The following is a 21,825-nucleotide window of genomic DNA, read 5'->3' as shown; positions in this document are numbered from 1 at the left end:
AGGGCTTGATTTAATTGAAAGAAAAGAAAGAAAGAAAGAAAGAAAGAAAGAAAGAAAGAAAGAAAGAAAGAAAAGCATAGAAATCCAGTTCTGAACAAAGGTATTTATGGGTGTAATGCTAAGCAATTCTTAGGAAAGAAATCATTTATTCAAAGGCTGGTAACAGTGAATGGAAGCATAATGTTCTGAACATTTTCTAGCGTCTGCTAGAAAGATTCAAACTTGATCATCATAACTTCTTCAGATTCTTTCTCTTTCTTTTTTAAAACACACACACACACACACCCACACCCACACACACACCCTTGTTTCTAAATCATTCACTATGCCAACAGCACATCCACCAACATTACCAGAAAAAATAGTGAGTTATCCTCAGGTCACAGACGGCTCGCTTCATAAGGAACCGCACCAAGGGACTGTCCAGGTAGCATTCATATTTCAGAGCCTGGGAGAGGAAAGAACAGATTGGTTATTCTGTAATAGTCTGCCTTTGGGGGCATAGCCCTTACAAGCTGGTATACAACTAAAGGAGATTCAATCAAGATGCATGTGAGTCATAAAAAACGTCAAGAACTCAGAATTTTGTTGGCCTTTTGTTCTGTAGGAAGGAGGACCCCTACCAATGCACTACCACAGAAAAGGCCCTGTCCCAGGGTGGAGAAACTGCTTCCACCACCATCCCTTTTCTGTATCCTGTTTGAGGAAAAGCATGTGCTTTTTTCCTTTTGGCTCTACAGCTCGGAAAGCACCCAAGAAAATCACCCAAAAATCAATTAACGTAGTACTATTACTATGTTACCTCTTACATTGCAAGACAATATTTATTTGTTTGTTTTCTCACACAGGGTGTTGAAAACACAACCATTTTTATGAGAACACAAATTGGGACGTTGAAAGTATGGTAGAAGAGTAAAATGTTGCCCCTGCCTTAAAAAGAAACAAAAACAAGCATAGTAGTGATAGTTCTGCTCAGCACTGCAATTGTGAGAATACCTGAGGTAAATTAGCCTAGAAAATATAGGCAAACCTTGACAACCTCAGTACAAGCATTCACCCAAAGACAAAAAATAAATAAATATTTCTCTACATTCCAGGCAGCAAAGATGAGAAACAAAATTATTACACTGGGGTTTTGTTTTTTAGTAGGAATTCATCAAGGCAAAATGTTAAGATTTTGAAACAGTCCTCCCAAGACAAATCTAAACACTGCTCATTGTGAGAACAAAAACTAATTCTAATTAACTGCAGAATACAAGAGAACGAACTGAAGAACATGACTTATGACAGCAGTCAGAAATCCTACTGGAAGGATTTGCCCTTTAAGAGTTCTTTCTCAGTATCATTCTGCTTTAATTCTGAATGCTCCACTATCTTTAGTACAGGTGAAGTGAAGCCTAGCAACATATCCTTAGGGCAGGGGTCTGCAACCTTTAAGACAAAAAGAGCCACTTGGACCCGTTTCCAAAGAAAAAACAACAACTGGGAGCCGCAAAACCATTGCGACATTTAAAACAAATATATCTCCGGAGCCACGATCTGACAGTGGGCGGGAAGGTGACGTCGGGACGGTGCGTGACTAACGCACGCACTGCCCCCATGCGACGTCACAGCCAGTACAGCGCCCGCCACAATGTCGGGGTGCACAATGTGCCTCCTCTCCTCGCTAGTATCCGCCCCGGAGCCGCAGCAAAGGTGTAAAAGAGCCACATGCGGCTCCGGAGCCGCGGGTTGCAGACCCCTGCCTTAGGGTATCAGAAACTGGCCATTTTACAAAGGCTTCTGAAACTCCAACCATTTGGAGAAAAACTGCTTTAGGGTTTTGCTGCTCAGGTTCTGAGCTTCCAAAGAACTAAGCCCTCTGCCACGGCAGCTGCCTCCCGAGATACAATGCTGTCTAAGCACACAAGTTACTGGCATGTGTGCTCGCAAATGGAATGGAAATATTTTTCAGGTAACATGACAATGCTATGGCTGCTCGCCTGGTCAGCACATGTGACTTACCTGTACCAGCTGGGGCAAATAATCCAGTAGCTCAGCATCAGATATGGAATCAATCCACTGCACAGCTGTCCTCCTCACCTCCTGATCTGGGAACCTGCAGCGACATATCAGGAGATTTTCACTAGAGGACAACTCCACCTCCATGTTGATAGCCACCTTTCATTATGCATAAAACTTAACAGTATCCCTCTTTCTCTACCCAAAAAGAACCTTCAAAAGCAACAGACAACAATAAGACACATGGACAATAAAACGAACCTCCCCCAAATGCATAAAACCACCTTCACAAAATACAATAAAAAACCCCAAATCTAGGAAGAGGACTTACGCTGCATGCAGCAGCCCAAGAGCATCTTGGTGATTCATGTGAGTCCATTGCTTCAGCAGGGCATAGATGTCAGGCAAGCAGGCCCACTCCCAGCTCGGGGCACTGGCCAGCAGCAGAGGCAGGGAGCCCGGCTGAGAGTGGCAGTAATAACGCTTCTCCCACAGCCGCTTCCGGTCGGCATCTGTTAGCCTGGGACAAGAGAAGTCTTAAGATCAGTCTGGGGACACAAGGGCTATTAGCAATGGCACTTGCAAAATTTCCAGAAGCACCCAAACTGGCTGATTCTGGAAACCCGATGCTGGAACCGACACTATGAGCCTTTCTTTGACCTGATCTAGGAAGGCACTTGTGCTTTTAAGGGAACCTTATACATATTTGACGCATAATTAAGGGACAAAAAGAATGGGGAGGCCGTCAGAAATATATTTCTGTGCAGTTTGTTTGTATGAGAGAGGGAGAGAACAGCCCATTCTCACGTACGACTGCCAGAGAAGAGCCTCGTGCCATTTGATCATATACTGTTTGTTCACAGGAACACAGACTGAACCTTGACTGTTCTGTGTCTCCTCACCACCACCAAACTGATGTTGCTTCGGGACTCCACCAGAGAGCAGCAAAACCGCAGAAAGACAACAGCACACTGCTTCATCTCAAACAGAACAAGGCTGTGTGCTTCAATTACCAGTCAATCCATTTCTCTCCATGGGGAAGATGGGATCAGGTGGCTAATGGGGTGACTTGAAGCAATTCCATCCCCAGTCTAATGGGGTCAAAGGTTCTCTTGCCGCAAGAGCTGAAGGAGGAAAGGAAGTTGCAGCCTGTGATGAACGCAAGAGCCCTCGGGAAGAGGAGCACTGTGTCATCCAGACGCAGTGAAATACCTCTGCTCTTGCTTGAGGTTCCACTGCATCCTTTCTCCCCACCAAAGGACTGATGATTCAACATGAAGCTGAATTTTAGGGAGGAGGGGGTTAAAAATTCCTGAAAAACTATGATACAACCTTAAAAAAAAAACCCAACCTAGACTTGATAGCACAACAGTCTGGCAATAACTAAAGGAAAGAATGAACTAGTAGTGCTTAATTTCAAGAAAATGAGGTAATGAGACTCAGAAAGTGCATTCTCTGATCCAGATGTTCTGCCTACCAACCAACCCTGGGCAACCACAGATGATTGGCAATGAGCTAATAATAGACAATGATGAGACACTATTTCTTTACATGCTTCAAAGCAAAGCCCTACATTGAAAACAGGGATTGTGGGCATGGAAGGTGTGCAGAGTAGGGTGACCAGGATGATAAAGGGTCTGGAAAGCAAGCATTATGAGGAATGGCTGAGGAAGCTGGGTATGCTTAGCCTGGAGAAGAGAAGACTGAGAGTTGATACAGCAGCCATCTTCAAATATCTGAAGGGCTGTCACATGGATGATGGAGCAAGCTTGTTTTCTGCTCTGGAGGGTAGGACATGAACCAATGGATTCAACTTACAAGGAAGAAGATTATGACAAAACTTTAGGAAGAACTTCCTGATGGTGAGAGCTGTTTGACAGTGGAATGGTCTACCACCAAAGATGGTGGACTCTACTTCATTGGAGGTTTCGAAACAGAAGTTGGGTGGCCGCGTGTCGGGGATTCTTTAGCTGTGATTCCCTCCAACTGTAGAGTTCTATGTTTCTACAGCTAAGCCCTGAAAATGATGCTTGCCCCTCTGTGGCTCAGGCTCCAGCTAGAAAATTAGCTAGCACTGATTTTGTTTGGTGCCTGAGGGGTATTTCCATGTTGAAGGTCAATGCAGCTCATGGGGGCAGCTCAGGGGGAAAAGGTCAAAAGTGAGGGGTATGAAAGAGATCTTTTAAGGCAGTCAGTCTTAAAGAGAGGCGGGGGGACTGAGCAGGACTTGTCCATGCAGTTCAGGACTGCAAAGGGGTAAGTGGCGGAGAGGAGAGAAATATGGAGGCCTGTGTTCAGGGAAGGTAAAAGGCCAAAATTTGAGGAGCAACTGGAGGTGTCCTGGACTGGAATAGAACAGGGAGAAGTTGCAGTATAGGGGGGAAGAACAGAAGGCCAAAGAAAATAGAATAGCTTGGAGAGACAAGAGTAGAGTAGAACAAGGGGCCTGGAAGCCACATGCCCAATCCCAAATCTGTTGGAGTGGCTGCTTAGTGGTGAGCAGCCATTGCGCCAGTTACTAATGACTTGGTGTGTTCCAGTGTTGAGCTTTTGCATTGAAAGCCATTTCCCAGGGACTGACAGTGCCTCTGAGCTGTCTTGGCAAGGCAGTGAGAGGAAAACTGAATCACACAGAAGAATTGGAGGGAGACCAGGGTTGGTTTTGTGAGAGGCCAAAGCTAGGATCCAGGGCCATCAAGATCAGCCCAGCCGCAGTGCTAGAGGAATAACAGGGAGGGGCTGAATGTCCGGGTGCTGGCAAAGCAATATGGCCAAGGCACTCGCATAATAGGGCTAGCCCCATTCCCACAGGTTTCCTTGAGCCACCTCCAGGAAATACATTCACGCACTCAGGCCAGAACAAAAATGAAGGAGAGTGAATAGCACATGAGAACTTCCCACTGCAGCTGTGACCCAGAGCAGACAGGAAGGGAAGTGGCACAACCTACTGTACAATGCCAGGAAGGGATGGTCTGCCCCTACCAAGCACCGAGAAAATGCTCCAGAAAGCTTTCTTGCTTTCAGCCAAAGGGGGGGAAAGGGTGAGGGCAGCCTGACATTGGACCTATTTATATACTAATATGTTCAGGACAAAGAGCAGGATTGGAGGTAGCCAATAAATTGAAGGCGATGACCCCAACCACCCAGAAGAAAAACCTTCGAAGAAAAACACTACAGCTCTATCTGGGCTTATTAGCTGCTTGTTACCCAAAAAGTTATCCAAGCAAATTACAATATATTGGCCACTTTTGCATCCAAGTGGTATATAAATTAATCAAGTACTTAAGATTTACACTCATATATACTATACCATACTTAAAGAAGAATCATATAAACTTGAACAATTTCTCATTTAGAAAACAGCCCTCCCACTCCAACAGCAAGTGTTAGACGCACACCAACAACAAAATCAATTAACTCCATCAAAGGCCTGGGAAAAGAGGTAGGTCTTTACCTGGCACCCAAATGATGCCAGTGAAGGTGGCGGGTAGGTGGTGAAAATCAAAACTTCCCCCTATTTTAATGTACTGTCATACCTTGGTTGTCGAACGCCTTGGTACTCGGATGTTTTGGCTCCCAGAACGGATTAAGTTCAACAACCAAGGTACCACTGTGCTTTAAGAGTTAAGAGCAGCGCCTGCTTTCATATTAAGACTTTCTTTCTGAAATTGCCCTCCTTTGTTCACTTTTTATGGCATGTCCAGGTAATGTCATTGTCCGTTTGCTGCATTTCAGTGTCCCTCAGTGTTTTGCAAACCTGACCTATGACTACTTTGGCTAATTTAAATGCAATTACCATAGCAGCCTGTCCTGGGTGGACTAAGTGCTATGAGGCTCTTAAAGCCCATGTGCCTTTAATTAAGAACTCCCTGGATGCAGGCTCAGAGAATCTGGGCCAAAGAGAACAGCATTGCTAGATTATATAGTGCTAGTTTATTAAGTGCTTGTATGGAATCTCTGCTTTAATTCTACTTCAGGCTAATTACAGGAAAGAAACACTAAAGGGATCAATTATGGAAGCAATCAGCGTTAATGTTAACATATCAAGTGGGTACAGTCTGACAGCAGTCCTTACTGGCTCTTGTGGCATTTGAGTTTTGCCACTCATATTCCAAGTCATCTAAGGTTTTAACCATGGAGATTCCCAGGATGAGAACAGCATTACTGTGGATCCAGCCTCCAGTTTTATAGCTGTTTTCTACTTGTGTTTCAATGCTACCTGGTTTTTAACTGTACATTTTATAGTGCTGTAAAATGTCTCACTGGGCCATTTTCAGGGTCAATTAAACAAAACTTTTTTAAAATGGAATAAACTGTGGGGGCAGGCTGCCCCTCATTGAGCAGATTATAAACTAGAAACCAAATAACTTGTTCAAGGCTAAAATGGAAGTATTTGAAATACTTCCTTATCTTCAGTATTTCCTTGAACATTAATCTGTAGACCTTTCTCCACAATTTTTTCATCAAGTTTAATAGGAACAAGGAAGACTCTGAGATGATTGCCTGTTAGTGTTAGATTCCCTTCTATTCTTATTTGTATTTAGATCGAAACCACCTCTGCCAGTTGGAGACTATTTATGGAGGAAACAGATTTATTTAGATGATAGTCTCAGTACCCAGCAAGACGGTCAGTAGTCATGAAAGTACATTGCTAGCAGAGAAACATATGCTGAACAAGTTTGGATGCCTGGGCATGATTACAGAGCAGAGTATGTAGAAAGTACTTTGAGCGCTGGCCTCAGAAAGTGATGGAAAGAGAGGGGCAAGCACTGGAGATAAGAAGCCTAGGCAACATGTGAGGCAGATCCCACAGAAAGAGGGAGGGAACATAATGTATGTGGCAGCAAAAGTAATTATATTAAATGGGGGGGAGTAGAAGCAGAGGGGACCAGCCTGGTAGGAACCATTTCACCCCTTAAACCAAGGATGGGGAAGAGCTTTGGCCCTCTAGATGTTGTTGGACTCCAACTCCCATCAGCCCCAGCCAGCATGGCCAATGGTCAGGGATGATGGGAATCATAGTCCAGCAAATATCTGGAGGGACCCCTGCCTATTACCCCTCCAAGATATTCAACTCAGGGCCATCAAAAAGTGTCAGTGACCAAGAATCTCTCCCCTGATACAACAATGCGCCCAAACACACTCTCCATCCTCTCACCAATAAAGCGATTCCTTCTGCATCACCTCCTTCAGCTTCCGCTGGTCTCCCTCAAAGAGGCTGTTGAAGTTGTACTGGGGACTGAAATCGGCTGCCGGTGGACTGGTAAACTTGACTTCAAATGCTGAACTGGGGAAGTCAATCTGGGAAAGGTAGGGAGACAAGAACGGCCTTTTAAGCACATACTTACTGCCACCCTGAAAGGGCAAGATTGATACCGGGGATGCCTTATCCCACTATCAGCACATGGAAGTAGCCTGAAAAGGAGTCCTGCACCTGAGCATCCTATTATTCATCACACAGAATATGACACATTGCACAGAAGTAGGAAAAGCAGACATAATAATGAGTCACACCGCAGTCCCAGCTCCATCCCATACACACATCTGTGGAATTGCCAGACCTACCAACCAGCCAAGAAATTGTGAAGACATTTGTGTAGTCATATTTTTATTGTAATGAAAGCAGTATGTTTTCTCTTTCCATTTTTCTGCCCACACCATTCAGAACTACTGTGGGGGGCCATGCATTCACCCTTTTGCAGGGTGTAATGTGTATGCAGACCTGCACATTCCCCCAAGTCACAGGGTACACCGTACAACTGACCGCACCTTGCCACCTAGTGAATACTGGAGCTGCTGCCCATATTAAATTCCAGACCACCCTGTTGGCTGTTTCAATTCTCACATGCTTTCCTTTCTGTTTGGATGCTTCAGCAGGTTTTCCTCGTAACTCTAAACAATGTTCTTGCAACAAAGAGGTCCGAATGTGTATGGTAGAAAAGCTGCGAGGGTGCTGTGAAACTAAGCTTCATGGGGATACTTTCTGGGCAAGAAGGCCAAAGAACAGATCAGGAAGCGGAACTGACCGGGGTTTAAGGCCAAATAACACACCCCTTTGGCCACATCTAGGTCGCTGGGGAAGTGGCAAATACTGAATCATCAGGCTGTTCCACCAAATACCATGTGCTCAGGTTGTGACTCACCACACCATCCTGATACTTCCAAAATCAGCTGAATACTGGTGTGCCCAGACCAATCTGGACTCTGAGTGGAATGATCAGATTTGGCTCTGAATTAAACACCCAAATGCACTGTTAAGTTGTGGGCAAACATATCAGACGACACAGCGATTCTTCCAAAGCAGCTCTTTATTTGTAAGCTGGAACAGAACTGATCTGAGGAGCTCAGTCAGCCTGCTTATATAGAGGAACAATCGTAATTGTTGCGACTTTCTAAAACTATCCAATCACTGAACATCACTTTCGATCCTTCATTTGCATACAAACTATCCAATCACTGAACGTCACTTTCGATCCTTCATTTGCATAACTATCTACAGTATCCCCCTGCTGGCCCAGGGTGAGAACTTCAGTACATAACATGCATAGAGCTGGTCCTTTTGTTTGACCTTCCTTCTTTTGGATGCCATGAGACACCAAGAGCCACCACAAGGCATGCACTACCCCTGGCTTCTTTTTGGCAAACAGCACAGGCATTAGACTGGAAGTGAGGAGCCTGTACTCTCCATGTAGTGCAGGAGTGCAACTCCCATCAGGCCCAGCCAGTGTAGCCAGGGAGGATGGGAGTTGCGGTCCAACCCCTTCTTGAATTAGATACTCACTGTCCATGCTTTAGAGTGGCAGCTATTTGCTGACCTCCAAATGCTTGGGGAAGCCCTATATAAGCCTATAGTGTATCAAGGTTTGGAGCCATGGATGAGTTTAACAGGACATTTCCTTGAAATCTTTCAAAAGGAAAGATGGAAAATGAGCTCAGTCTTTCTTGAGCATTAGAAAGTCGCAACCACACCCAGCTTTGGACTGGAAAAACCGCGATGGGATGGGATGCAATGGCGCCACCGGCAATGTGCATCATTTACTCAAATGCAGGTCCTTTGCAGCAGCAGCAGCAGCGTTTAGGGGATTACCAGCAACAGCTTGAGTTTAAAATGAATAAATAAACAAAACTCGATGGGTTTGTAAGTGGCTTTGGAAAAGAAAAACCAGTCTTTTGGTTGCGTGCCAAAGAAATCAGTCCCGTACAAGCAGGTCGGAGAACTGCAACAGAAGGGAAGGGAGGCTAGGGAAGGGAAGTAATTGAGGCTCCAGCAGGGCCTGGTTTGGATGCTTAGTAATAATCCTTCTGCTCGCTTAAAATCAGCAGGGAAGGAGGATAGTGCACACGATATGACCCAGGGGAGAACCTCTCCAGACCCAGCCCAGCTGGATCCAGCTCCCCACCCCCTCCCACTGCCAAATCTCCACTTCATCGGCACCGGCCTCTCCCTCCATTCCTTCTGTCCACACCCTAAGCAGCAGGCTTGGGGTCCTGCCATCTAGCTTCAAAGCCAAAAGGATATTAACAAGTGCAGGGGAGGGGAGGGGAAAAGAAGACAGAAATGAGCAAAAGGCGGCGGCGGGGGGGGGGGAGACATTGGAGCCGGAGGAGGGACAGATATAATAGATGAATCCAAGAAAGAAAGAAAAATAGAGAATGCTATGCTTGTGTTGGGACTAGGCAAGTGCTTTGGGTCACAAATCTACTGCAACTCCTTAGCACAAGGATTTTCAGGGTGCCAAGGCCCAGAGAGACAGAGCTGCCCAAAATGACAGTATCAGGTTGCAATCTTAAGCCCCACTGAATTTAATTGAACTTACTTCTGAGTAGACATTGTTAGGACTACAGCCTATGCAAAATCAGGCCTCCACAAGTCACCTTTCAGTCACTTTTCCCTTTACAACAAAAAGTCCTGCAGCACCTTAAAGACTGGCATAATCATTTTTGGGTTAGAATTTATTAGAAGACAATCTCATATATCTAAGCACTAGGCTTATTCGGAGAAAAGTTCTCCCTATCCCAATTTTTACCAGATCAACCAAAACCTGGAATACAAGCCTTTTCAGAAAATTGTCTTATCACAGAAATGCACAGTTTATCATTTACTTCAAATATTTGTACAATGAATGAATATGCAACAAATAAGTAGTTGTAGCAAGGAATCCAATGTCATTCACAGTAGCTGTTAGGAAAATGCTATTTATTTCACCACCATCCACCCTGGCTAGTGAGAAAGTGTCATTTATCCCCCTAGCAGCAACTAACAACTGTGACTTGAAGTGGCCATTGCACCACAGCTAACAAGATAATAATAATAATAATATATTTATACCCCGCCCATCTGGCTGGGTTTCCCCAGCAACTCTGGGTGGCTCCCAACAGAATATTAAAAACACAATAAAATATCAAACATTAAAAACTTATACCAGCAAGGCTACTGACTCCCCATAGCAATCTCCTGCAATGCCATCACCTTAAAAACAACTAAACACGCCCCTTTTCCAATAGTGGAGTGCCTATCTCCCTCTGTTCAGAAAACCGTGAGATTCCTGCCACCACTCCTACCCCTATGTATTCAGTATATTCCCCTCCTCAATCTCTTATGTAGGGACACAATATTGTGCCACTCTCAGTGGATTGGTACTAATACTAGCCCCAATTATTTTGCCATTGCTTGGACGGGTGGATAAATCAATATAGCCCTGACCTGATACTAAGTCCAGCACATAGTGGAATAAGAACTTAAGCTGAACCATTCGGAGACTACTGCTGGATCCCCAATCTCAAGAGGCAAACAATAAGAGCCACAAACAAAGTACATTAGGGTTGTCTGTGTGTGGTGACAGAGCCCGAGGAAGAGACTCACCTGCAGAATAACACTGTCAGGCTGGTTGAAGTTGGGAGCACTTGACCTGGCACTAGACGGGTCTTGAGTCGCTGGCCACAAACCCAGGAGCTTCCGTCCACAGGTCAGGACCCTGCACGGATGCACACGCAGGAGAAAACAGACATTAGCACCAGATTCAGGCTCTAGTAGTAGTTAAGAAGACCCAGTTAGCAAAAGCAGTGCCAACAAAAAACCAACTAAGTTAGTTCTTGGTATGAGCTTTCGTGTGCATGCACACTTCTTCAGATACACTGAAACAAAAGTTGCCAGATCCTTCTATATAGTGAGAAGGTGGGGAGGGGTATTACTCAGAAGGGTGGTGGGAATGGGAGATTGGCAGATAGCTGAGATGAGCCTGTTGACGACTCTTAACGACTGCAATAGGTATTACAGGAAAAGGCAAGGGGTGGGAAGGTGAAAAATGGCTTAGTCATGTATAATGAGATAAGAATCCAGTGTCTTTGTTCAGACCAGGTCTCTCCATGGTTTTAAGTTTGGTAATGAGTTGCAATTCAGCAGCTTCTCTTTCCAGTCTATTTCTGAAATTCCTTTGTAGTAAAACAGCTACTTTGAGATCTTGTATAGAATGTCCTGGGAGATTGAAGTGTTCTCCTACTGGTTTCTCTGTTTTGTGATTCACTCCACAGAACATTGAGGTTGTTTTCTGTTACCACACTCCATTCCTTAGCAATGTTACCACTGTCTGGAAGAAGATGGCTGGACTGAGAAACCCTGAATTGCTCCTCTTAGGACCTCTCTCTACAAATTAGGGAGGGTCAGCTCCTGAATTTCTCTGCTCACATGATCACATGATCACTCAAGACCCTTTTGCTGGCCTGCTTTCCTGAGCAGTTGCCTTTTTCTTAAAAGGGGCTATTAGGAACAGAGTGACCTTAAGCATGTAATAGCCCACAACTCTATTCAATTCCCTGGGTCACTTATGGTCTGCAAATCTGATTCTATTCACTGAAGACTTAATCAAGGCCAGGGTTTCCTCTCCCACTATGCTACACATGTGCAATTGGAACAGAACAGAAATTGACTAGGAAGACTGACTAGGAAGCTACTGCTGTTGTTAGATGACCACTGTGATCATCTCATGCCTTGCTCAGTAATGCCAGACCGTGCCTGTTGCAGTTCAGGGACTTTTGCGCCATTTTGGCCTCACCACGTGCCATTTCCCCCACTTGCACCAGCATATCTGGATATGTGTGCATATGTCCCTTGTCAGCTGAGGACAACGCTTCATGCAACTGATGAAGTGGCCTCTAGTTGACAAAAGACTCTTCTTTTGCATTTGATCTAATAGGCTGACACGGCATGTCCCTTTGGAATTCATCCCAAACAGATGTCCCGGAAAGCTACACTGCTTATTCTCTCCCACACAGAAGCAGGCACACGTACTGCCGGAAGTTGAAGAGTGGTGTGGTGACCCAGCCCAAAACCTCTGGGACACGGCGCTGCTTGTTGGTCTCGGAAGAACTCCCGGGAGGCGGGATTGGAATGGCATAGAGTGTGGCTGTCAGGAGAGTCTCTCGCGGGAGGCGATTCACTTGGACCGGGAAGCAGATTCTGGAAGAAGTAGAAGCCAGTAAGCAAGAACGAAAGCTTAACATCCATTTCCCTCGAAGAAGCAACTATCTAATAAAATAACTTACACTACAGCGCAGCCTTCAACAACTTGGTACCTTCCAGATCTATTGCACATGTACTTTCTGGGGCTACTGGGAGTTGCAGCCCCAAAACATCTGTAGGGCATCAGGCTAGAGAAGGCTGTGCTGCTGCATGGTTAGTATGCAAAGTCTTCAGGGAGGGGGTGGTGGAATTATGCCATTTGCTGTGAGGTAAGTGATGGTGGTTTCCATTTGACTGGTTCTGAGCAGACACTGAAAGACAGTGCCAAACGTCAGCGGCTGAATCAGTGTCTTCCTGGCATAAATCCAGCACTCGCTAAGATTCGGCCACGTAAGACCTTGTTTCACCCTGTAGGAAGGTTGTGCACTTCAGCCAGCTTTGAACCTGTGCTTCTTTCCTCCTTTCCCTCGCTTGCATTTGCATTCAAGGCCCAGTTGCAAAAAATAAAAATAAAAATGCAAAGCATCCAAATGTATGACAAACACAATAAATCACTGCTCAGAATTGGATCCATGTGTGTGTGCATGCACACTCACACATACCGTACATAAATGAAACATACACAGAGAGCGCGACTTCTGTAAATGTGTCATTTTGTTATCTCTTTTCCACAAGGAAACCTGTTTCTACTGCCTTAATCCTACAGCTATAGGGACACCGGGCCTAGCGTGCAGCCATCAACATTCATTTTCGCGGTCTGGGTTTCAAAGATAAGGAACACCTCAAGGCTCTGAGGCAGTCAAGAGTGGGAAGGTAGGAATAATGAAGCACAGTTTTAAGACACCAAACAACTGGATTTCAATGAACGTTCTGTCCAACAAACTGCATCTCAAGGGATATTGTTTGGGGAGGGTGCGGAAAAATCCCAGGATTGCCCGGAGAAAGAAAATTACTATTAAGCCTGCTTTAAATCTGCAGTATAGCTCACTCAGAAGATATGAGACTCTTAATCTCAAGGTCGTGGCTTCGAGCCCCACGTTGGGCAAAAGATTCCTGCATTGCAGGGGGTTGGACTAGATGACCCTTAGGGTCCCTTCAAACTCTGCAATTCTATGATTCCATGTCCTATAGGAGGCTGAGTATCAACATGTGGGGTCCTCATCTGGTTGGGCAAACCCCAGTACCTCAGAAGGGCTCACTGGTGCCCTAAGCCCCCTTTTAACTATCAGGGCACCCACTGGCATAGGAGGGGACCCACCACTTTGCAGAGGACCTGCTCAAACTGCCCAACTTGCCCTACAGGCTTCGGCTGTAACAAATCCTCCTCCTGCTCTTTTCTCGTCCATCTCTAACTTTTCTCCAGTTGTGTGGCTTAGCCTATATGTGTTGTATTTCTGCATTTCATTTCTCCCCACAAAAATGCAGAAAGGAAGGAAAGTAGGATACACGTCCAGGACATACACAGCACAACCACCACCCAAGCTCATATTATTATTCCTCTGGAGAAGCTTCAGACTGTAGCTGCAGCCAAAGGAGAAATAGGTCGTGTTGAAAGACTATCACTGCTCTAACGCTCAGCGTCTGAACCCCTGCTATGCAGCAATGGAAATTAAAAAAAAAATGCACTGCATGACACATGAGCTTCTGGCTCAAGTCACTCCTGGCAGGAGAAAGAAGTAGGCTGGTCCTTCTCATCGGAACAACGGGAAAAGGGGAAAGATAAGCAGAGCCGAAGACTTCCCTTCTTGAAGATCAGAGATACAGAAGGAAAAATTACCAAGTGGTGGTCAGGGATCATTGAGAAGCAGCAGTTCAGTGAAAGGACAGGAACTAAAAGGTAAAAAGGTAAAGGACCCCTGGACGTTTAAATCCAGTCAAAGGTGAATATGGGGTGTGACACTCATCTCGCTTTCAGGTCGAGGGAGTCGGCATTTGTCCACAGACACACTGCTACGGAAGCCAGAGCACACAGAAATGCCATTTACCTTCCCGCCGGAGCGGTACCTATTTATCTACTTGCACTGGCGTGCTTTCGAGCTGCTAGGTTGGCAGGAGCTGGCACAGAGCAACGGGAGCTGACCCTGTCACAGGGATTTCAACCGCCAATCTTCCAAACAGCAAGCCCAAGAGGCTCAGTGGTTTAGACCACAGCACCACCCGCATCCCATTGGACGAGAACACGCCAGGACACACCATGACACTACAAACATGTTCAGTGTTAGGATGCAGACTTTCCTCCCTAGACATTGCCTAGAATCATAAAGTTGAAAGGGCGATCCACTTCAACCCACTGTTGATGCTGGAAATCAGCTCCTACACATCTTGGATAGGTGGCCACCAAGCCTCTGCTTAAGAGCCTCTAATGAAGGAGATGCCACATCTTAAATATACTGATACGTATATCTATGACCAAGGGTAGGTACCTGAGTCAGTACATCTGTTATACATTCCTAAAATTCATAACTTCAGGCCACACTGCCTGTATACAGAGATTAAAAGCTGCTCCCCAAGAGTCCTTGAAACAAATGTGCTCATCTTTCCTTCACACCCCTCCACCCGGATATTTTAGTTCAGCCTTCCCAAACCTGATGCCCTCCAGATGTTTTGGAATATAACTGCCACCAGACTCACCTCGAAGAGAGACACCAGGTTGAAGGAGGTTGTTCTAGCTCATCATAAAGGGCAGGAGCTTTACAGTGAAGGCTCCCTTATTTGTCCTCACAAATCACTATTTTAGCTTTATAGGTATAACTTGATTAGGATTACTCGGTGAAGTCCACGGCTGAACAAGGAGTTGAAGCAAGGTGACCCAGATTAAAAAATCCAAGCATCTGGCTAGTGAACCACACAGGCTTGCCACTCTTAGAAAGAGTGATATTGGGGCTCAAGCATGTTTGGAATTCATACATTAATCACCCACAACTACCACTACTCTTAATAAAATACCTACGGTTTTCTCGGTGCTGTATAAAGATTAGGAAAACACCTTCTTTCCGAAAGGCTTCCCCTCAAACAACTGACATGCTCATTACTAAATGCTGAGGAAATGACACACTGCATGTGTTCAGAAATGCTTTATTAAACATTTCATATACTCCAGCGTTGTGCTGGGGGGGGTTTTGTTTTTAAAAAAGCAGGCTTTGGAGATACAGTGAGGCCGGCTTCGGAGGAAGCTGTGCGAGGACGTCTCCGGTTGCAAGACGGAGTGCAACCGCCCTGCATTGCCCATTTCCATCTGGAGCTTTCCTGGGAGGAGCTGGGGGAGGCACATGAGCACTAACCTTGTCCAAGGGGGTTTCCCCTTCCTATTCCGCCATCTTAACAGGAAGGACCACCAGCCAGTCCCCTCAGCCGATCCCGTAGTGTTAGCAAAGCTGGGGAGTGTGCCAGATCAGCGCGGCCTGATACCCGCCCAGAGGCAGTCCAAGGGTGCTGCACATGCCTGAAAGCCCTTTGTGCAGCTAAGGGCCAGCAGGAAAACGGCTACATGGCAGGCTCCTCATTTGGGCTGTTCCCATCCTGGGGCTCATCCACTGAATAAAGCACTCACACTGAGCGGAGCGGAGGCAACACTCTCCATGTAGCTTCACTGTGCGTCCTTCTGCAGGACAGGCAGCTTCTAAAATTATCTATTTCCCACCTCCACCCCCATCTCCTCTTGCTGGCCTAGAAAAAACGTCAAATGTTACTGGACCTCAGTGGAGAGGGGGATGGCCAGCAGCCTTCCTGCTGCCCAGGCTATTTTAGGATCAAGTTCCCTTCCCCTTCAGCAACTGCACAGTGTATAGCAACGAGGTCTTGGGAGATGACACCCGCTCCCACTCCTCTGAAATCCTACACCCATCGGAAGTTATTTTGCCAGGTTCTCAGATTCAAACTTCTGCCTGTGGGAGGGAATTGTCCAGGCACGCAGGGCCGATTCTGTGGAGTCACAAAAGCAGCGAGGGACCGAGTCACGCTTTACACAGCAGACGAGCTGGCTGCTTTCCCACTATCTGTCTCCCCAGGAAGCCCCGGTGAAGATCGAAGAGGAGGCCCAGTGGACATGCGCCAAAAGCCACAGGCAGTCCTAGTTCCCTGGCATGTGCCTGTCGCTTGTCCCTTTGTTGCCTTACGGACCTGCATCTCTCCTCTTCAGACATTATGGCATTTGCCAGGAGATGCACCTTGGAAAACCAGCACTGTAAGACGGGAAGGCCAAACTACACAACCACACAGAATGGTAGCCCTGCTTTACTGCTGCATGCTTTTTAGGGATCACTGTTTTACATTACTAATTTATAATACACATGTTGCTTTACAGCAGGGATGGGGGACCTGTGGGCCATACCTCACTCCACTCCATTCTCTCTCTCTCTCTCTCTCTCTCTCTCTCTCTCTCTCTCTCACACACACACACACACACACACACACACACACACACACACACACTTACGTCTTCCTCATGGGGCTTGAAGCCTTGTGAGGTGGGGTAGGCTGATGCAGAGCAGAGAAATTAAAAGTAAGCAATAGATTATGAACCCCCTTTGCCCTACACGGCTTCTTCACTCTGTAGATTGAAAACTGGGACTTTTTGCCTGCAAAGCTTTGTAGCTACAAGCAGAGGAGAATTATTTCTCATCCACCTCCTTTATCAACTTGCATTAAAAACACATAAGATCGCCCTTCCCCAGCCGCTTTCCCACCCTTTCCTTTATACCCTTCTCAACACAGACAGGGAAGGGCAGGTGGGGAGGTGCCTTACTGCTGGTCCCAGATGATGAGATGGAAGAGATACTTGTACACATGAGCTTTTCGGGTTTGCAAGGGGCTGCAGAGCTCTTTGCCACCATGGCTGAGTGAGCAGGAGAGATAGAAATCTTCATAGCTGTTAAAAAAAAAAGGAAAGGAGAGATGGGTAATTTTTTGTTATCTCACAGAGCAGAAAGAAAAGGCCTTGATCTCCGAAAGACTGGAGGCAGGGGCTGGGAGGAAGCAGCCTGCTACAATTCTTAGCTGCAGTCGAATAGCAAACAGGAGGAACCCATGAAATAAATACTTTGACTTGATTTATTTCAAACTCAGCAGCTGAGTCACTGGTGAGAATCTGTTTTAATCTCAAGCCTGGAACAGCCCCACCTAGTCCTCCCCGGTTCCCCCCAGCCCTCACACAAAGGAGAATGAATGAATGGCAGGCAAACCCCAGATGGTTCAAGTCTGGTTGAGAGGCACAAATCTTGTCCATTCGATTAGAGGCATCCTGACTCGGTAGATGACCCCCAACTACGAAACCTCTCGTCCGCCCCTTGAGACTCATCAAGGCCAGAAGCCTTGCTAGATCTTTTATTTCAGCTCAGTTTTGAGGGGCTGGGGAGAGAGAGAGAGACTGGGACAGGGTTACAATCTGTGCTGCTTTGTTTGTTTCAGCAGCATTTTTACAGGACATTTTATGTTTGCGTTTCAGTCTACAGTTAACCACCTTTGAGCTTTGGGGTTGGAAAGAGCCTTGGAGGATATTCAAAACATGAATACATTTTCCCACGAACCCCCTTGATGCAATCCTTGAATCCTCAATACCCTATTCAGTATTGCAACTGCAATATTCACATGTTCTTTCCCCTGTTTACCTCCACTCCCCTTTCCTTCCTCTGCTGTTATTCTGGCGTTGCTTTCTAGACTGTATGCCACTTGGGGCAGGGACCTTTTATAACACCACATGTTATAAAACAATAGTCAACATGTACACTACCGAGTGTCATGCTTATTTCCCACATGCCAGAAATATTCTTGCTCCTGCTGCATTGCACAGATGTAAAATATGCCCAGCAGACAGACATAAGGCAAAAATGCTGGTATTTTAACCCACTGTTCAAAATACTGTCAGCTTCACTTACATAGCTCACTAATATACTTGAGGGAAATGGTTGAATTATTTATTGTGTTTTTCCACCTTTCCAGGGCAGTCTTCAAAAAGAACAGTCATTAAAATGTTAAAATACTAAAATAAAACAATGGCTAACTAATAACTTCCTCTTCTAACTACGTTTCTGCCACAGCAGAAATCATTAGATTTCTATACACCTATACGTTTACAAGATTAGAGTCAATGCCCTGCGTCCACAGACTGATTCTAGGCACTTCCTCCCTGACAACAAGCAACAACAGGGCTATGAAAAGAGGGTTGTGCCAACCATATTCTTCTTAAAACTCTGGTCATAAGACAAGCTTGCTGGACCAGGCCAGATGCCTGCCTAGCTTAGCATCCTGTTCTCACAGTGGTCAACCGGAGGGAAGTCTGCAAACAGGACCCAATTGCAGCAGCACTCTCTCCGCCTACAATTTCCAGCATCTGGTATTCAGAGTCCCACCGCCTCTGACAGCAGAGGTAAAAACAGCTACTGTAGTTAGTAGCCATCAACAGCCTATCCTCCAAGGTCGCAGGCAGGGTTGCAATTTCAAGTCAGACGGTTTCTTAACCCTGACTTAACTCCCACAAACCGGACCCAAATTTGAGCAGAAACCCTTTTGGCTGCTCAATGGCAGAACTCAATCTATTTCCAGCTGTTGACTGAGGGAGAGGGGGCTAGAAGGTGGCAGTTGTCACACACACACACACCCACACACACCCAACAAGCCAAGCCTAGAGTCTTTTCCTCAGGCTGTGCTCTTTTCAGAGACACTCTCCCAACTTCCTTCCCAGCCAGCTGGATTGACATACGCCACGGAGAATGCCATCACATGGCGCTCTTGTCAGAAGGACCGGCCATGTGACAGGTGCCAAGCGATGATGCAGGGAGGGCTGCGGGGCAACGAAGGTCAAGACAGGCCTGGATTTCCCAGGCTACTGCCTTTGTTCAGAGTCACTCATTGGAATACATTAAGGATGGTACAAAGGCAAGAGGTCCCTGGAGGGGCGGCGGCTAATGTTGCCATCACTTCCCCAACCCCGACCCTCCCCCCCCCCACTTGCATGCGTCTGCTGCTGGAGATGTGGATTACCAAGGGGCACCTCCCAGGCACTGCCTCCGTGCCTTTAGAGAAACACAAACACACAAGCAAAAGGCTGCTTACAAAGGAATGTCCCCTCCCTGCCCAGACTTCCTATTGTCCCTATATCCATTAAGCGATTCCCTTCCACTCAGTCATTGGCTGAAGGGGCAAGAGCCCAGGCTGAGAAGCAGCCATCTGTCACTGTCTGTAGGACCGAGCCAGGGAGGCGGGGTGCCGAGACCAAAGGATTCTCCCAGAGCATTCCAGGGAGCCTCCAAAAACAGCCCTGAACAAGAGTCAGATCAGCCAACTCCCTTATAGGCAAGCTTTCCTCTAGTCTTCTGACCTCAGCTAGCCAGCCTCATTCTTCCGAGGGGAAATGCGTCGAGTACAAAATGTTGTGTTTGCTTAAATCCCTACCAGCCTGATTTCTAAGAACTTGTCAGAATTGGGGGAGCAAGGGGCCGGGAATACGCGACACTGAATCCATGAAGCTGATCTTACGGCAACTTGGATTTAAATGGCAAATTGGCTTCATTTAGCCAGTAAAGGTTGAAACAATTTCTCCCCACTGATGGTGACCTCGGGCAGCCAAACAGAATCTGAACTATAACCAGGAAGTCATGAAATGGTTAAGATAAACAGCATGGCTGTGTTCACACATAATGCTGAGCCCAAGCCATGACTTAGGATGAATGTGTGAGCTCCCATGGAGGACGGGACAGTTGCTTTGCTCTTTGCTTGTCTTTCTAGCTCAGCAGCTAAGCCAAGGTTTGGTTTAGTGTGTTGTCATAGTTAAAGCTCTCTCCCCCTTAACCATGTGCTGTAAAGCTTAACCACAATCTCAGGTTCCAACGACACACTAAGCCAAACCTTGGTTTAGCTGCCATGCCGCGCTGAGTGAAAAAGGACTATGGAAGAGCAAAACAGCCGAAATTTCCTCCCTAGGAGCCAACACAGTTGAACTGTCCTATCATAGCTTGGCTTACTGTGATGTCTGAACCTGCCAGGTCGATTATGTGTTTCTGACCAGGGTGACACAACTAGTTCACAGGTGCTCCAATGGATAACAACCAGCTGTGTGCTGTGGAAGCAGAAACTTCAGGGATATCTGTGTATAAATCAGGAAAAAGGAGTTGCACCTTTGCACAGCTCTACAGTCCTGATCCAAATACGTATAATGCCCCCACTATGGCTGCTATGTATGTACACACATTGATCCCAAGATCTAACGCAAAGTGTCAGGTGGTCCTTCCCTGGCACCAGAGAAAAGACGTCGCTGCTTACCTTGCCGCCCAGGTTATGGGAATGCGGTGAGTGGCATAGACGGTGAAGGAGAGGGGGCAGGAGAGAAGCCGGGCCTCTTGGGAGAGGCAATGTTTTCGGTTCCCATGAATCGCGGTCTGGAAGTCGGCATTGAATGTGTTACAGTAGAGCCCCACCAGATCCAAGATGGAGGCCGTCAAAGCTTCCACAACTTTCTCTGTAAGGGGAGTGGGAATTGACAGAAGCACTTTGAAACCTCACAAATATGCCCCCACAGAGCAAATATGTTTGGCAGACCCTCTGACAACAGGAAGGCCTGCCAAGTTCCAACCTTCAAAGTTGCTAACCCTTTCTGGAAATTCCTTATGACTCCTATAGTTCCCTCTCTACAGGGCTGTCATAGTCTGCAGCTTTTCCAAAAAGAAACCAGCATTCGGCACCAAGAAAAGTCCTGTGTGGGTTATACATATTAAGATAACTCCATAAATTTGCTTATTTTGCGTAATTTACTCTGCTTCTATTAATCTGAAGTGAGCAAGCTGCTATTAGGGAAGTTATTAATGTTTGAAGTTCTATTCTGTTTTTTTACTGTTCTGTTGGGAGCCACCCAGAGTGGCTGAGGAAACCCAGCCCGATGGGTGGGGTATAAATATTATTATTATTATTATTATTATTATTATTATTATTATTATTATTGCAAGGCATTGGCGCCCTGCCTCCTGGTCATCATAAAATTTTGCTCAGCCTACCCACAGGCTTCTACACGACTGCATGCATCCATTCATACATGACTCCCTTTACAGCTACAGTGGAAAGAGATTTGCTTTCTTAAAAAGGCTGCTTAATTACCATAATTTATACAGGTTACTGAAATTGGTTTTTCTTGCAGCAGAATTTGAATTAACTTAGCAAATAAATATTGGTGTATATGTGTTTGTGACATTTCATTTTAACAACATTTTATTTTTTTACTTTATGCCACCTTAATAATGCATTTAGACTGAAGTACAAATCTAAACAATAAACTATAAATTATACATACATGTATATAAATGATTATAAACAAACATTTATAAAGGTGTACAACTGGCAGGGCTACAGGCGCTGCAGATGAAGTCAGCATGCATCAC

The 21,825-nt window shown here is 45.9% G+C and overlaps 1 protein-coding gene across 3 annotated transcripts in view; it reads right to left on the bottom strand.

Annotated features, from left to right (window-relative positions):
• Window positions 1–21,825, bottom strand: part of PIK3C2B (phosphatidylinositol-4-phosphate 3-kinase catalytic subunit type 2 beta) — an 88,137-nt gene that overhangs the window by 16,423 nt on the left and 49,889 nt on the right. For all 3 annotated transcript variants that reach the window (XM_083508747.1, XM_083508748.1, XM_083508749.1), the window contains 8 exons: window positions 20,717–20,912; window positions 17,205–17,327; window positions 12,290–12,457; window positions 10,865–10,976; window positions 7,160–7,302; window positions 2,333–2,521; window positions 2,005–2,098; window positions 354–448 (listed from right to left, as the gene is read on the bottom strand). In XM_083508747.1, the coding sequence (XP_083364873.1) occupies window positions 354–448; window positions 2,005–2,098; window positions 2,333–2,521; window positions 7,160–7,302; window positions 10,865–10,976; window positions 12,290–12,457; window positions 17,205–17,327; window positions 20,717–20,912 (1,120 nt within the window). The remainder of the gene's footprint in view (window positions 1–353; window positions 449–2,004; window positions 2,099–2,332; window positions 2,522–7,159; window positions 7,303–10,864; window positions 10,977–12,289; window positions 12,458–17,204; window positions 17,328–20,716; window positions 20,913–21,825) is intronic.

This window comes from Podarcis liolepis (genome assembly GCF_965112155.1).
Source record: "Podarcis liolepis genome assembly, chromosome: 6".
Lineage (NCBI taxonomy): Eukaryota > Metazoa > Chordata > Lepidosauria > Squamata > Lacertidae > Podarcis > Podarcis liolepis.
The sequence above is the reverse complement of the archived record's forward strand: the minus strand, read 5'-3'. Positions and strand labels throughout refer to the sequence as shown.